Below are 16,873 nucleotides of genomic sequence, written 5' to 3'. Positions count from 1 at the left end.
GTAAAAGTAGCCATTTTCGCATACGAGGTAAGTTCATGTGTAAATAATGTAGCATAATTATTATTTTTAAGTTATTGATGTTAATTATATGATATGCTGATTTTTTTATCGTGAAATATTATGCTTTGTGGTTAATGTTGAGTAATATGCAAATTATGTTTACTACTTGATAAATATGAATTGCTACCGAGTATCGGTTTCGATATTCCATGGAAGACGACAATATGAGATCGAGGAAAAAGCCCGTTTGAACCTTAGGAATAGATTAGGATACAAGTGACATGTCACTAGGATGGTTGAGCATCCGAACTCGTTGAGTTGAGTCCGAGTTCACTTATGGATGCGAAATGTCCGAACTCGTTGAGTTGAGTCCGAGTTCGTGAAATGTAACAGGCATCCGAACTCGTTGAGTTGAGTTCGAGTTCACTTAGGGGCGGGTTACATGATTTCTTGATTACATATGAGGCACTTATGTGCAAATTATCCGTGTATCCGAGTTGTATTCTGATGTGTTCAACGGGTGAAATTTCTAGTGAAATGAAAGAACACTTAAGATGCAAGCAACGTTTTGGTAAGTGTTGTGAAATGGACACTTTGGACAGGTATGTTCTTAACCCTCGGGTTGATAATAGATACAACAACGATAAGGTAGTAAGATGATGAATTATGTTTAGAAATATGATATATGTTTTGGTGATACCATGCTAAAGTTGTTTGGTATATTTGTATTGTTATGTTACTTGTTATTTACATATGAACTTACTAAGCATTTATGCTTACTCCCTCCTCTTTATTTACTGTAGTTTTGAACAAGCCAGCTCGGGAATCGGGACGGGTCGAAGGTTCGATCACACTATCCAAAGGACTTTCATCTGGGTAAATGGCTTGTAAAACTTAAGTATGGCATGTATAGCAATATATTTATTTTGTGTAAATAATTTTATGATATGGCCATGATTGGTTGAGAAAATGTTTGATATTGATAAGTCATGGTGATGGTTAAATTTAGATCATGTTTGATATCATGGAAGTTTAATAGGTTATCTAGTTCATAACAACTCATGAAAAGATGAAATTTGCCTTAAAACAGAATATTGCTGCAGCAATGACATGAATTTGAAAAATCACTAAAAATAGTATAAATGGAATTAAATGATGATCAAGTTATGAAATTGAAGCTTAATGAGTCTATTTTCATATGGATAAAAAAAAGAGGCATATAAATTATACTTTAAGAGATATTTGAAACCTTGTGAAACAGGGTCAGAGTGATTTCTGGATCCTTTATTCTGACTTTAAAAATTCATAATAAATTGTACAAAAATAATTAGAAGTCATTCTTTATACATACATATTCCTTATTGAGTCTAGTTTTAATAGAAATAAACCTCGTAGTCATTGAAATTCTGTATAGAGAGATATCTGATTCGTAATACACAGATGTCAGAGCAGTCAAACCCTGAAACAGGGGAGACTTTAACTAATAAACTGTACTAATTAGCCTAACCAAAAATTCTAGAAAAAAAATTAGTAAATATATATATGAGTCTAGATTTAGGGAAAATTTAAATATCTTGATTTCGAGTTTCGTAACTCGAGATATTATTTTTCTTGTAACTGTGACGCGAGTAGCTAGAAAGCTGTGAATGTAGAAACAAAAGATTTGAAGTTCTTAATTTGATAAATTATGTTCGGTAGCTCCTCAAGCTCGACTCCGGCGACGGTTTCGGGCGTGGGGGCGTTACAGACTTAATATGCCTTTTCTACCAAATCGAAGCACTTTCTTCCACAGAGATACTTTCAAAAACATTTTCTCACTGATATCAAACTCAATATCTTTTCTTTTCAAATTTGCAATAGATTTCTGACGATCAAAAACTGTTTTCAAACAATCTCGGATCACTTTCATTTTCTGTTCAGTTTCTCTTATCAAATCAACCTCGTGAATCTTATTTTCACTGAGCTCTGTCCAATATAAAGGTGTACGACATTTACGACCGTATAAAGCTTCGTATGGTGCCATTTTGATGCTCAACTAAAAACTGTTATTATAAGCGAATTCAATCAAAGGTAAATATTGTTCCCATGTACCTTCAAACTCGAGAATGCAACATCTCAACATATCCTCATGTATCTTTATAATCCGTTCAGATCATCTGTTTGCGGTTGATAAGCTGTGCTAAAATGTAATTTAGTACCCAGAGCATCTTGCAACTTCTTCCAAAATCGTGACGTGAATCTCGGATCTCTGCCTGACACTATAGAAAATGGCACACCATGCAATCTTACTATATCAGAAACGTATAATTCAGCTAATCTATGAAGCGAATAATCAGATCAAACCGGAATAAAATGAGCTGATTTTGTCAAATGATTAACTACAACCCAAATGGCATTTTTCTTTTTCGGAGATAGAGGTAAACCCGACACAAAGTCCATGGTCACTCGATCCCATTTCCACTCCGGAATCATAATCGGTTGTAGTAACCCAGACGGCACTTGATGTTCAGCTTTAACTAGCTGACAAATCAAACATTTAGAAACAAATTCGGAGATATCTCTTTTCATTTCGGACCACCAATAATGTTGTTTCAAGTCATTATAAATTTTAGTACTGCCTGGATGCATAGATAACCAACTACTGTGAGCTTTACTCAGAACCATTTGAATCAACTCGGGATTTCTCGGAATGCAAATCCTATCTTGAAATCTTAAACAATTATCTTTATCAACTCTAAATTCTGAATCAATCTCTACATTACATTGAGCTCGTTTAGCAAAAATCTCATTATCAATTTTCTGAGCTTTGATAATCTGCTGTAAAAACAAAGGTCTTGCTTTCAGTTCATCTAAAACTGAACCATCATCAAACAGAACTAAATGAGCATTCTTTGCACACAAAGCAAATAACGATTTTCAACTCAAACCATCTGCAACAACATTTGCTTTTCCCGGGTGATAGTCAATCACAAACTCTTATGATCAGAAAACACATGACATTTCTCATCAAACAGATAGTGACGCAAAATCTTCAAGGCAAACACAATAGCAGCTAACTCAAGGTCGTGAGTCGGATAGTTTTTTTCATGTGGCTTTAGTTGTCTCGATGCATAAGCTATAACTTTCCCTTCTTGCATTAAAACACATCCCAAACCAATCAACGTAGCATGACTATAAATCAAAAATTCTTTACCCGATTCAGGTTGTACCAATACCGGAGCTTCAGTCAACACAACTTTCAACTGATCAAAGCTGTTTTGACATTTTTTAGACCACTCAAACTTCACATCTTTTTGGAGTAATTTTGTCAATGGAGTCGCAATCATCGAGAAACCTTTTACGAACCTTCTATAGTATCCAGCAAGTCCTAGAAAACTGCGGACTTCAAAAACATTTCTCGGAGGTTTCCAATCCAAAATAGCTAAAATTTTGCTCGAATCAACTCGGATACCCGATGCTGATACAATATGACCCAAGAAACCCACCTCTTTCAACCAAAACTCACATTTACTGAACTTTGCATACAACTGTTTATCTTGTACAGTCTGTAGCACTATTCTCAAATACTCAGTGTGTTCAGATTCATCACGTGAATAAATCAATATATCATCAATGAATACTACAACAAATTGATCTAAATATGGTCTAAATATTCTATTCATAAAATCCATAAAGATAGCAGGTGCATTAGTCAATCCGAAAGGCATAACTAAAAATTCATAGTGGTCGTACCTCGTTCGGAAAGTAATCTTCAGAATATCTGAATCCTTCGCTCGTAGTTGATAGTAGCCCGATCTCAAATCTATTTTCGAAAACACAGTAACTCCCTTCAACTGATCAAAAAAATCATCAATTCGGGGCAAAGGATACTTATTCTTGACAGTCACTTTATTCAACTGACGATAATCTATACACATTCTCATCGTACCGTCTTTCTTTTTCACAAATAAAACTGGAGCACCCCAAGGTGAGAAACTCAGTCTAGCAAATCCTCGATCGGTCAATTCTTGTTACTGAGACTTTAATTCTTTTAACTCGATCAGAGCCATTCTATATGGAGCTATCGAAATCAAATTAGTACCAGGTACCAATTTTATGCCAAATTCTACCTCTCTAACTGGAGGTAATCCCGGAAGTTCTTCAGGAAACACATCAGGGAACTCACAAACAGCAGGCACAGATTCAACTTTCTTTTCTGACACTTTCGAATCAATCACATAAGCAAAGTAGGCTTCACAACCCTTTCTCACAATACTCAATGCTTTCATAGAAGATATCACAGTAGGTAACCCATTCAAATCTTTAGATTCAACTCTGACTATTTCATCATTCTTGCATCTTAAATCAATAGTTTTTCATTTATAGTTCACCACAGCATCATGTATGGTTAACCAATCCATACCCAAAATTATATCAAACTCATCAAAAGGTAACAGCATCAAGTCAGCCGGAAAATAATTGTCTCGAAATATTAACGGACAATTCTTGCAGGCTTTATCAACCAAGACACATCTGCCTAGGGGGTTTGACACTCTAATTACAAATTCAGTAGACTTTACAGACAAAGTCTATCAAAGCAATCACATAAGTATCATAGAGAGTAAATGTATATGTAATCACATCTGGTGATGAAGCTTCCTCGTGAGCTCGGATAGCATACGCTCTAGTAGGTGCACGAGCCTCAGATCTAACAGCTGTATCTTTCATTCCTTTTTTACTACAACTTACATTTCCCGTATTTCTGGGAGGTCTACCATGAGAAATATTATCACTCTATCTCAGATTCTGAACATTATCTTTTCCAGCTAAATCTGGGCAATCTTTAATAAAATGGTTTCTCGAACCACAACTATAACAAGCTCAATTATTACTTTTTCCCCAGCATTCACCAAAGTGTTGTCTTCCACATTGCTCACATTTAGGCCTTTCATTCTTTGCATTATCAACACTAGCAACAGACGTGGCTGAAGATTTGTAATTCAATTGTGATCTAACGTGATCTCTGTTTGAATATCCCATACTAGTCTTTGAATAACTGCTATCATCTCTAAACTTCTCGAATCCAGATTGAAATTATTTGCCTGATGATCTCTTTCATACATCTTTAGCTTCAAAATCAGCCTTTCTTTTCTCTTTTCCGAGATCTTTCGCTTTACATGCTCGTTCAACAAGCACCGCAAATTCTTTGATTTCTAGAATACCAACTAGCAGACGAATATCCTCATTCAAACCGTCTTCAAATCTCTTGCACATTATTGCTTCCAAAGATACACATTCACAGGCATATTGACTTAACCTTACAAATTCTTACTCGTATTCTGTAACAGATATACAGCCTTGTTTAACTTCAAGAAACTCTTTGTGTTTCTGATCAATGAATCTTTGGCTGATATATTTCTTTCAGAATTCAGCTTGGAAGAAATCCCACGTAACTCGTTCACTTGGAACTACAGATGTCCAAGTTTTTTACCAATGATACGCCGTATCTCTCAAGAGAGAAATAGCACATTTTATACATTCTTCAGAACTCAAAGACAACTCATCAAACACTCTTATCGTGTTTTCTAACCAAAATTCGACTTTTTCAGCATCATCACTTATTGTAGCTCGAAATTCTTCAGCTCCATATTTTCTAATCTTGTCAACTGGTGGTCTACCCAACTGTACTAGATTCACTCGTGGCATATCAAAAGTTTAAGAGGGATTAACCGGGGGTGGAGGTTGTTGTACAGCTGGATTGGTTCTAACATATTAGGTGAACCAATCGTTCATCGTATGATAGAAGGCTTGCTTAGCCTCGCTATCACGGCTACTCATAGCCGGTCGGAAATCATCTTGCACCGTCCCTTGCGCGGGAGCAGGCGCATTGCTTTCAACATCGTCAGCTACAGCTCTATCGGGATCCATTTGCTATATAAAAGCATATTTCAATGTCAGGATTCATCACACTATCACAGTTTCAGATATATGGGATGCATAGCTAGACTCACATACGCTATGGTAGTCCTAGAACCGACTACACCATAGCTCTGATACCAACCAAATGAAACACCCCTAACCTGTATCCATCGCCGGACTAGGGTTAAGCGGCATTATCAAACATATCGAAACACTTTGCATTCATTTCACAAACATCATCGCATCATAGTCAAACATCAATATAAGTCCCTTTATTAGGTCAATGATACCTTAAACATGCATTAGGAAAAGGTCAGAACTAAACCGAACCTATCCAGAATTTTCAGAACTTAACCAATTCTTTCAAACTGTTAAAGCCACATGCTTGTGCGACTAGGCCGTGCGTCACACATAGGCGCTAGACACGCCCATGTGAACCAGTCGTACCAAAAATAGGTCCTATACTGAATTTTTCACACGGCCTATAGACACGCCCGTGTACTATAGCCGTGTGATACTTAGCTAGCTACTGACTTATGCCCACAGCCATATAACACGCCCGTGTGTCAAAGCCGTGTTATTTTTCAGAGGTTACTGCCAAACAGACACGGCCACAAAGCACGCCCGTGGCCTTTGACCGTGTGGCACAATGTAGGCTTGGTTTAAGCCAACTTGCCACCCCATTATGGGTCAACCTACAAACAAGGAATCAAGCATATATGTACAACCCAATCAACCATTCTTTATGCTAAAACATAATGTAAGATTATATCAAAAATGTCATCTATTCTCATACCATGAACTCACCAAACTTAGCTTCTCCTTTACCCAATTAAGACATGCCATAATTGCAAATTAACATCACGTATCATAAGCCACTTTCAAATATGAGTTCAAACACAAATTAGCCAAATCTCATGGCTAACTATATACATCACAAAACATACTTCCGAACTTCTAGCCTATACATGCCATACTTCAAATATTTACATTTTGAAAAGTACCAAAATAAGATCGATAGTGTGGTGACGATCCTCAACTATCCCCGAGCCTTCAGTAGCTACGATAACTGTAAAACAGACAGTAATCACACAGAGTAAGCTTTTAAAAGCTTAGTAAGCTCGTACTCAAAACATTCATAGTATATGAACATAAAATGATAACATATGAGTATTTGCACAATTTCAATCCATATAACTATATCAACTCAACGAGATTCATATACATAACATCATCTGCCACTTAGGCATTATACATACCTGAAGCTTCCCGTACTTATTCACTTTTGTACTTACCTCATGTTGAATGTTATAAGACTTTCCATAAGTGATTCATATTTTATACATCAGCACACTTGGTGCTATAAGGTTAGCCGAAGCTAAATATTTTCAGACACTTAGTGCCATCTCAAATAACCGAGACTAAGTCGGTATCGCACACTTAGTGCCTCAAATAGCCGAAGCTGGTTAAATTGCACACTTAGTGCCCAAGCTAGTTTAAATCGCACACTTAGTGCCAAAACTTCCGTTTCATCACCATATTATCCAATTCAATTATATACAACCTATGTATAATAAAGACATCAAAACATACTTAACATCATAATTTAAGTATGAACTTACCTCGTACTCGAAATTTGTTGACTCGGACTATCTACTCGATAACCTTCGACTTTCCTCGATCTAAGTTCGAATTCCTTCTTTCTTGATCTATGGTTTTCAAAATTAACCCTTTTATTCACCAATTAATACAATTCCATCTATAAACACATATTTAGGGCAATTTACATTTTAGCCCTCATATTTTCACATTTTGACACTTTAGTCCCTAATTCACAAAATCACAAAATACTCATAATTTGCATATACTTATGCTTGGCTGAATTCTTCTAGTACTCATACTAGTCCACACATTTCATTTATTTCACATTTTAGTCCCTCAAAATAACATTTTCACAAATTAGCCCAATTTACTCAAATCAACTAAAATCCAAAGACAAAACACGTAAACCCAATATCAAGCTTTCATATTTCACCATTTAAAAACACAAAACTCATGAATTCATCCATGACACATTTTAAAATCATCAACAAAATTAGAAATTGAGGCTTGGGCTTTATACTACACTTAGCAACAATATCAAAAACGTAGAAATTATCAAAAACCGAAGTAAAAACGTACCCACATTAAGCTTCCTATTTTTCGAAACCTAAAAGCCTTTATTCTTTCTTTTTGTTCTTCAATTTCGGTGGATGAACACATATATGAAATGATTTTCTAATTTCTTTTCATATAAATTACTTTAATCAACATTTTCCCATTTTGCCCTTTTATAAACAATTATAAATTCACCTAACACATGCCCTTATAAGTCCATTCAAACTTCCAATCATCAAATAACCACATAAGGACCTTTACTTCAGAAAGCCAACTCAAATAAGCACTTAAACATCTAGCACACAGCTTTTATATTTTATGCGATTAGGTCCTTTTTACAAATTAAGCACACAAACAGTTAAATTTTCACACGAGACTTTCACACATGTCAATTCACTTACCAAATACACGGAAATTAATACCAAATATTTTTCTAACACGAATTTGTGGTCCCGAAACCACTAATCCGACTAGGGTCAAAACCGAGCTGTTACAAGTGCCACGAATATGGCAATCCTTAAAAAAATGGATGCCCCTGTCATCACACAAAGTGTCTTGGAAGCTGATGATTTTGCAGTTATAGAAAGCTGACCTGTCGCCGGAGACTCTCAAAGCAACCGCTTGTGCTCCTACCTTTTTCCCGTCTGGCCTAGGAGCAGTGTTCTATATGAATAACATGCCACCATAAAAAACAAACCCTTTTATAATTAATTCAATAAATGATGGATCATGGATGTCTAAACTCTACATTAACTTACCACTATATTGATATTAGCAGCACAAAGTAACTACTCTCAATAATAAGAGTGCCACTATCTACGGTTCCATATTGCTTGGCGGTGCCGTCAAATGTCAAATTTGGTAAGTTTTTAGGATCTCCTGCCAATGTAATGAAAGGCTTATTTCTTTAAATTTTAATTTTCTCTTTGTAAGATCCAGGCCCGATGGATATAATTACACGTTTGTCGTTCCCTGATGGAACGCTCTCAATGGCTTTGGTTATGGTATTGAATTCTCCACCCCCACTTTGCATCACCTTTATGATTCTAGGTTCTGTCTTCGCCTCAACCAATTCAGAGTCTAAGGTTTTACCCCTCTCCTTCACTGGATTGATAATGCTGTTAAACCATGCTTCTACTTGGGATTTATCTGCCGGTATTGGTTGAGACACAACAATCAGAGCAAAAAGGAGAATACTTACACATAGTACTAAAGCATAAACTTCATTGCGCTCGATTCTTTTTCCATCCATTTCCAATTTATAATATAAATTGGTGATAAAAAAATATAAAAAAAAAGCCTTTGAGGATTCTTCGCATTGCCACTCATTTGCGTAGTTCTTGGTGCAAGAATTGCTATAGTTCAGACCGAGCATTTCGCGGTTGATCTCCATTAATGAGCATAAATTGGATATAATTGTTGAAAAATACACGAAATTCAGACGTGAGACATGCATGACCATTGAATAGTAATCCTAAGTGCAAAACCTAAACCGGGTGAATTTAATGTAACGAATGGAAATATTTAATGTTGTCGTCTTTATTTGTTGCCCTGTTAATACTTACTTGTTTATTTTAAATTTATTACAAAATTAATTATTTATTAGGTTTATATAAATAAAGAAAAGTTTGATTCTAAATGGAAATTTCCAATTATGTTTTATCTTTCGTTTTCTTTCATTTATGAAAGGTGGAAAATTTTATTGATAGAATCTACGTAATACAATACCGAACATAAAATATCTATAAAATACTAAGATTCTAAATAAAAATAGCAACAATTTTATAGGGCAATTTCAAACAAGTTGTGATTATATAAAACATAAGGAATAAATCTTAAAGTATATTATAGGAACAAATTTAAATTAAGCAAGTATTTATATTACTAAAAGAGAATCAAATAGTAATTAACAAAGTTAATATTTATATTACTTCTATACTTTGTGTTCATGACTTTAACAGCAGTTTCGACCCAAAATTCCATCATTAACTCCTGGTTCACCTTATATAACCACATAACCTTTTTTTAGCTATGAAATACAATAAAATCTATTAAAAAAAACTAAGTTAACTACTTAAACTGTAAAAACATATATTATTACAAGATGGCTTGGTTTAGCTATTAAAAAAAGCTAAAATTATGTGAAAAAAGGGCTATAAATAACATTATAAATCGTGGATTCGAACTTGAAGTCGTGTACCTGATCTACCATAATTCAATGTAGCAGATTAAAATAATTTATGTACTTTAGGAGCTTGAAAGCAAGCATTTTCATTAGAATTTAATTATGTTTTTGCAAGATCTCTTAAATTTAATATAATGTACAAATAGAGCCTGTTATTTACCTTAGGGGTCGAATGAGGCCAAAAGGGAAGCTAATGAACTGTGTAAGTGTGCAATAGGCCATTAGAAGGCGTAATATACAGATGCTAGTCAGTATGTCGAAACACGGAATGATCAGTGTCGCAACATAGGGAGCAGAATAAAGAAATCACGAAACTACCTTCGTTGTTGTGACACAACATAAGAGTGTCGCGACATACCCTTAAAGATATCCTAAGATAAGTGAATTGAATGCTTCATCGCGACACAAGTCCTGATGTGTCACAACATCACCTCTGAATGAAAAGTCACACGACCGAGGGAGCGTTTTGGTCTGCATAATCAAACTTAAAGCATAGGAACATCAACTAAACTAAGGTTAAGGTTGACGACCACTTGAAATCTATAAATAGGATTATTTTTCACATGTTATGGACATCAATTCTTTAGTATAGTTTTATGCTTTTAATTCCAGTTCAGATATTCTTTCTTTTAGGCTTTCAGATTTATTTTTAAGTTGCTCTTGCTTTATCTCGAGAGATCTGATTTGTAAAGACAATCAAACTTTGTGGATTCAAATTAATCTTTAATACAAATAAGGAATTTTCTTAAACTCTACACCTCAATTCATTTATCATTTTCTATCTTTACGTCAATTCCATATTGTTTATGGAAACCATGAGGAACTAATCCCTTTATGAGGGATTAGCGAGTGAAGGTATGATTTGTTAACTGTTTTATAAGGTTACTCAATAGATCAACTCTTAGGGAAAGGAAGAACCTAAACCCGAAGAAGTCATTAAGGCGGGAATAAACCCTGTAAATACTAAATAATTAATTAAAATACTGACTGACTGGTCATATTCGTGGACCCAAATCTACTACTTCTGACACTACTAAAAACGGGTTGTTACACAAATATACACTAATTATCCATTTATTTTCTAAAATACAAAAGTTTGTGAAATCATCTTGACTTATTGAATCAGTGAACTTGGATATATGATGGATATTATTACATAATTTTAACTTGATATGATGGAACTTTTTACAAATTAGCAAATATCAACATCATTACTATTAATAAAAATAATACTAAATTATGCTTCTTATTGACATTTGGCTATTTGTTTAAACACAAGCCATTGCAAGGGAAACTAAAATAAAATGGAAGGCTAGTTATTTCCACCCAGAGACGAGGTAGACGAGAGCCTGGTTGAACTAGCAGTACTATGAGCATATGTTGCCCGCATGAATAAGTTGGGAAAGAATGAATTACTTAGGAACTGTTGGAGGAGGAAGCAAACATTTGGTACCTTCAACATAGTCAAGAACCAAGAATGGTTGAGCTTCAGCATCGGATAGTTGTTTGACAAATTTCTCTCGTGTAGCGGGAGTCGCAGCTTTCCCTGTGCATTTGTATTCTCCGTAGTACACAGTGTTGCGTGATAAACCAATCTCACAATATATATCTTAATAAATTTATCTATAAGTTGGGAAAGTTAGTTTACTTGTAGGCATGTAAGGTTGTAAGGTTGAGTATTATCTTACTCAGCTCATTCAGGTTGGCGATTGGAAGACCATCCACCAGGATGGACGATTTCATCCATTTCAGTATAAGAATAAACAACTCTCAGACTGCTCTTCCAAGCCCTTCCTAAAAATACGTCCTTCGCTGTTTCGCTAATCCTCCCATGCGCGAACGAATAACCCGTATCCTCCGATGAACTTTCTCTTGCTTGTATGGTAATTACTGCCATCTCTGGATCTCCTTCTGGATCTCCTTCCACAAATACTTCTGAGTTCTGCATCCCACTTTTCATGTCAAATATATATATGGGGATACAATACATCAAATCTCACGCATTAAGAATATTAATACCAGATATAAAAATGTCCCGCTTCCGAAAATGAAATCAACAGTGCCACGAATATGGAAATCCTTAAAGAAATGGTTTCCCCTATCATCAAACAAAATGTCCTGGAAGCCGATGATCTTGCAGTTATAGAAAGCTGGCCTGTCGCCAGAGACTCTCAAAGCAACCGCTTGTGCTCCTACCATTTTCCCGTCTGGCCTAGGAGGAGTGTTCTATATGAATAACATGCCACAATAAAAAAACAAACCCTTTTTATAATTAATTCAATTAAGGAAGGATCATGGATGCCTAAACTCTACATTAACTTACCACTATATTGAGATTAGCACCCACAAAGCAACTACTCTCAATAATAAAAGCGGCACCATCTACGGTTCCATATTGCTTGACGGTGCCGTCAAATGTTAAATTTGGCATGTTTTTAGGATCACCTACCAATGTAATGAAAGGCTTATTTCTTTCAATTCTAATTTTAAGGCTTATTTCTTTCAATTCTAATTTTCTCTTTGTAAGATCCAGGTCCGATGGATATAATCACATGTTTGTCGTTCCCTGATGGAACGCTCTCGATGGTTTTGGTTATGGTATTGAATTCTCCACCCCCACCTTGCATCACCCTTATGATTCTAGGTTCTGTCCCTGCCTCAACCAATTCAGGGTCTAAGGTTTTACCCCTTTCCTTTACTGGTTTGATAATGTCGTTAAACCATGTTTCTACTTGGGATTTATCTGCCGGTATTGGTTGAGACACAACAATCGGAGCAAAGAGGAGAATACTTATACATATTACTAAAGCATAAACTTCATTACCCTCGATTCTTTTTCCATCTATTTCTTTCTTCTTTTTTCCTTTTAATAGAAAGAGTAATATGTTTATTTTCTTCGTTTGTTGATTATTGAGGTTGTCTTTGAATTCTTTGTCACTCTGATTTATAATACAAATTGGTGATAAAAAAATATTAAAAAAATGAGCCTTGGAGGATTCTTCGCATTGCCACTCATTTGCGTAGTTCTTGGTGCAAGAATTGCTACAGTTCAGACCAAGCATTTCACGGTTGATCACCATTAATGAGCATAAATTGGATAATACGAAATTCAGACGTGAGACATGCATGACCATTGAATAGTAATCCTAAGTGCAAAACCTAATCCGGGTGAATTTAATGTAACGAATGGAAATATTTTATGTTGTCGCCTTTATTTGTTGCCCCGTTAATACTTACTTGTTTATTTTAAATTTGTTACAAAATTAATTATTTATTAGATTTATATAAATAAAGAAAACTTTGATTCTAAATGGAAATTTCCGATTATATTTTATCTTTACTTTTCTTTCATTTATGAAAGGTGGATAAATTTTATTGATAGAATCTACGAAATACAATACCAAACATAAAATATCTATAAAATACTAAGATTCTAAATAAAAATAGCAACAATTTTATAGGGCAATTTCAAACAAGTTGTGATTATATAAAACATAGGGAATAAATCTTAAAGTATATTATAGGAACAGATTTAAATTAAGCAAGTATTTATATTACTAAAAGAGAATCAAATAGTAATTAAAAAAATTAATATTTATATTACTTCTATACTTTGTGTTCGCAACTTTAGCAGTAGTTTCAGCCCAAAATTCCATCATTAACTCCCGGTTCATCTTATATAACCACATAACCTTTTTTTAGCTATGAAATATAATAAAATCTATTAAAAAAAACTAAGTTAACTACTTAAACTGTAAAAACATATGTTACTACAAGATGACTTGGTTTAGCTATTAAAAAAGCTAAAATTATGTGAAAAAGGCTATAAATAACATTATAAATCGTGGATTTGAGCTTGAAGTCATGTACCTGATCTACCATATTTCGGTGTAGCAGATTAAATTAATTTCTGCACTTTAGGATCTTGAAAGCAAGCATTTTCATTAGAATTTAATCATGTTTTTGCAAGATCTCTTAAATTTAATATAATGTACAAATCGAGCCTGTTATTTACCTTAGGGGCCGAATGAGGCCAAAGGGGAAGCTAATGAACTGTGTAAGTGTGCAAGAGGCCATTAGAAGGTGCAATAAATAGATGCTGGTCACTATGTCGCAACACGGAATTATCAGTGTCGCAACTTAGGGAGCAGAATAAAGAAATCACAAAACTGCCTTCGTTGTTTTGACACAACATAAGGGTGTCGCGACATACCGCCTAAAGATATCTAAGAGGAGTGAATTGAATGCTTCATCGCGACACAGGTCCTGATGTATCACAACATCGCCTCTGGACAGAAAGCAACACGACCAATGAGGTGTTTTGGTCTATATAACCAAACTTAAAGCATATGAACGTCAACTAACCTAGGGTTAAGGTCAACAGCCACCTGAAATCTATAAATAGGATCATTTTTCACATGTTATGGACATCAATTCCTTAGTATAGTTTTATGCTTTTAATTCCAGTTCAGATATTCTTTCTTTTAGGCTTTCAGATTTATTTTTAAGTTGCTCTTGCTTTATCTCGAGAAATCTGATTTGTAAAGACAATCAAACTTTGTGGATTCATATTTATCTTTAATACAAGTCAGGTGTTTTTTTTAAATTCTACACCTCAATTCATTTATCATTTTGTATCTTTACATCAATTCCATATTGTTTATGAAAACTGATAAACTGTAATTTATACATATTTTACCCCATGCTTGGCATATTTATGAATGATTTCTCCTTGGTTTTAGTGAATTCGATGCTCCTAATCCATTAATTTTATGTTTTATACTCAGGAGAGTTTAGGATAGCAAAAGGAGCGAGAAACGGGACAAAAAGGACAAATTGGGCTTCAATCAATGTTTCACACTACATAGGCACTTCCACACAGGTGATCCACACGCCCATGCGTGACACACGGGTAGACCACACACTCATATGTCATGGCCATTTCGACTAAGAACCAACTCAGTATTGCATACGGCCTGAGCACCTTCAATGGGCATGGCCCACAGTCGTGTCTCTGCCAAGTCCAAGCCTAGTTCTATTTGGAAAAGGGCACTTTTGAGGGTTTTGAAGCACTCTAAAGTCTATATAAACACCCTAGAAGTGGGTTAAGGGGACACATAGAGTTGGAGGCAGAAAATACTCGTGATTAGCCATCGGAATCACCTCGGAGCCAAGATCTACATCAAGACTGAAGATTTCCATCCAATTTCCTTAAAGTTCTTAGGTTTCTTTATGTTTTGTTGTTTTCTAAACTTTGAGATGTTTTCCATTATTATTATGAACTAAACTCCCTAAATACTTAAGGGAGATGAACCCTATGACGAATTTTATTATGCTTTGATTTATATGATAAATACTTGTTCTTATTCTTTATTATGAGTTTTATTCTTGCTTTAATATTTCAGGATATTAATCCAAGTTTTTGATGTGCTTATTCAGTAGAGCAAAAGTCCCTGTTTAAGAGTAGATCAGTCATAATTAAGCGGAATTGAATGCAATCATTGAGATAGGAAGACAGAAATCTGCCGGATTGGAGTCAAATCTAATAAGGGAATCCATAGATCGAGTTAATGCGACAATAGGGGTTTTAATTAGAAAGAGATTTCAATTAATCAACCTAGAGTCAGTTGTTCTTAGTCTCGAGGAAGATATTAACATAAATTAGGGATTTCTATGGAATAAGTCAAGCGAATAAATCGTCTAAGTCAAAGGTAATAACTGAAGTCTAGGTGGATTCTTTCTTAGGTATTGTCTTCTCAATTAGTTTTCCTAAAGTATTTTTCAACTTTCGCCTCTGTTGTGATCTTAGATAAATTAGAAAATTAGTTTAGAATAAAAAACACCCTTAGATTCTTAGGCTAGATAATAAAAAGAGCGTAACTACTAGTACTTTTAGTCCTCGTGGATATGATATTCCGGTCTCACCATAACTATACTACTGTTCGATAGGTACGCTTGCCTTAAGTCGAATTATTAGTTAGTCTCACGACCATCAAGTTTTTTGGCGTCGTTGCCGGGGACCAAGATATTAGGAACACTTAATTTTTATTACTTTAGCCATTGTTTATTTTTATTGCAATTTAATTTTGTTTTTGGTTAAATTACTAAATTTTCTTTTATTTACTTCTGGCAGGTTTTTATAGTTTATGACTAGAAGAAACCCGTCAAGACCCTTACTTTTTGATAGTGAGATCGAAAGCACTGCTCGTAGAAACTGAAGAGAAATAAGGCGAAGCCTACGATCCACAGAGAAAGGGCAAGAGGACGACATTCAACCCACAACTGAGGAGATGGCTAATAATCATAATAATTAGTTACCTCTTATGGCTATTGTAGACCCAGTCAATCAGAATCCTGCTCCTCATACTATGTATGATTATGCTAAACCTAGTTTAACAGAAGCTAAATCGAGTATAGTTAGACATGCTATTGCTGCAAATAATTTTGAACTGAAACCTGGCAAGATTCAAATGATACAACAGTTTGTTCAGTTTGATAGTTTGCAGGACGAGGATCCAAACACTCAATTAGCAAACTTTCTAGAATTCTGCGACACCTTTAAGATCAATGACGTTTCTGACGATGCCATTCGCCTTCTGTTATTTCCTTTTTCATTGAGGAATAAGGCTAAAC

At 34.9% G+C, this 16,873-nt stretch overlaps 1 protein-coding gene and 1 pseudogene across 1 annotated transcript; both read right to left on the bottom strand.

The window, feature by feature from the left end:
- Positions 1–9,307, bottom strand: part of LOC107944457 (pectinesterase PPME1-like) — a 29,401-nt pseudogene extending 20,094 nt beyond the window's left edge.
- A 2,150-nt stretch (positions 9,308–11,457) lies between these two features.
- Positions 11,458–13,153, bottom strand: LOC107944448 (pectinesterase 2). Its single transcript, XM_041083309.1, has 3 exons — positions 12,564–13,153; positions 12,260–12,466; positions 11,458–12,182 (listed from the first exon to the last, which is right to left on the bottom strand). Exons 1-3 carry the CDS (start codon positions 12,669–12,671, stop codon positions 11,934–11,936), a joined length of 564 nt encoding a protein of 187 aa, XP_040939243.1. The 5' UTR covers positions 12,672–13,153; the 3' UTR covers positions 11,458–11,933.
- Between the last annotated feature and the right edge of the window lie 3,720 nt (positions 13,154–16,873).

Source organism: Gossypium hirsutum, chromosome A12, assembly GCF_007990345.1.
Source record: "Gossypium hirsutum isolate 1008001.06 chromosome A12, Gossypium_hirsutum_v2.1, whole genome shotgun sequence".
NCBI lineage: Eukaryota > Viridiplantae > Streptophyta > Magnoliopsida > Malvales > Malvaceae > Gossypium > Gossypium hirsutum.
The sequence above is the reverse complement of the archived record's forward strand: the minus strand, read 5'-3'. Positions and strand labels throughout refer to the sequence as shown.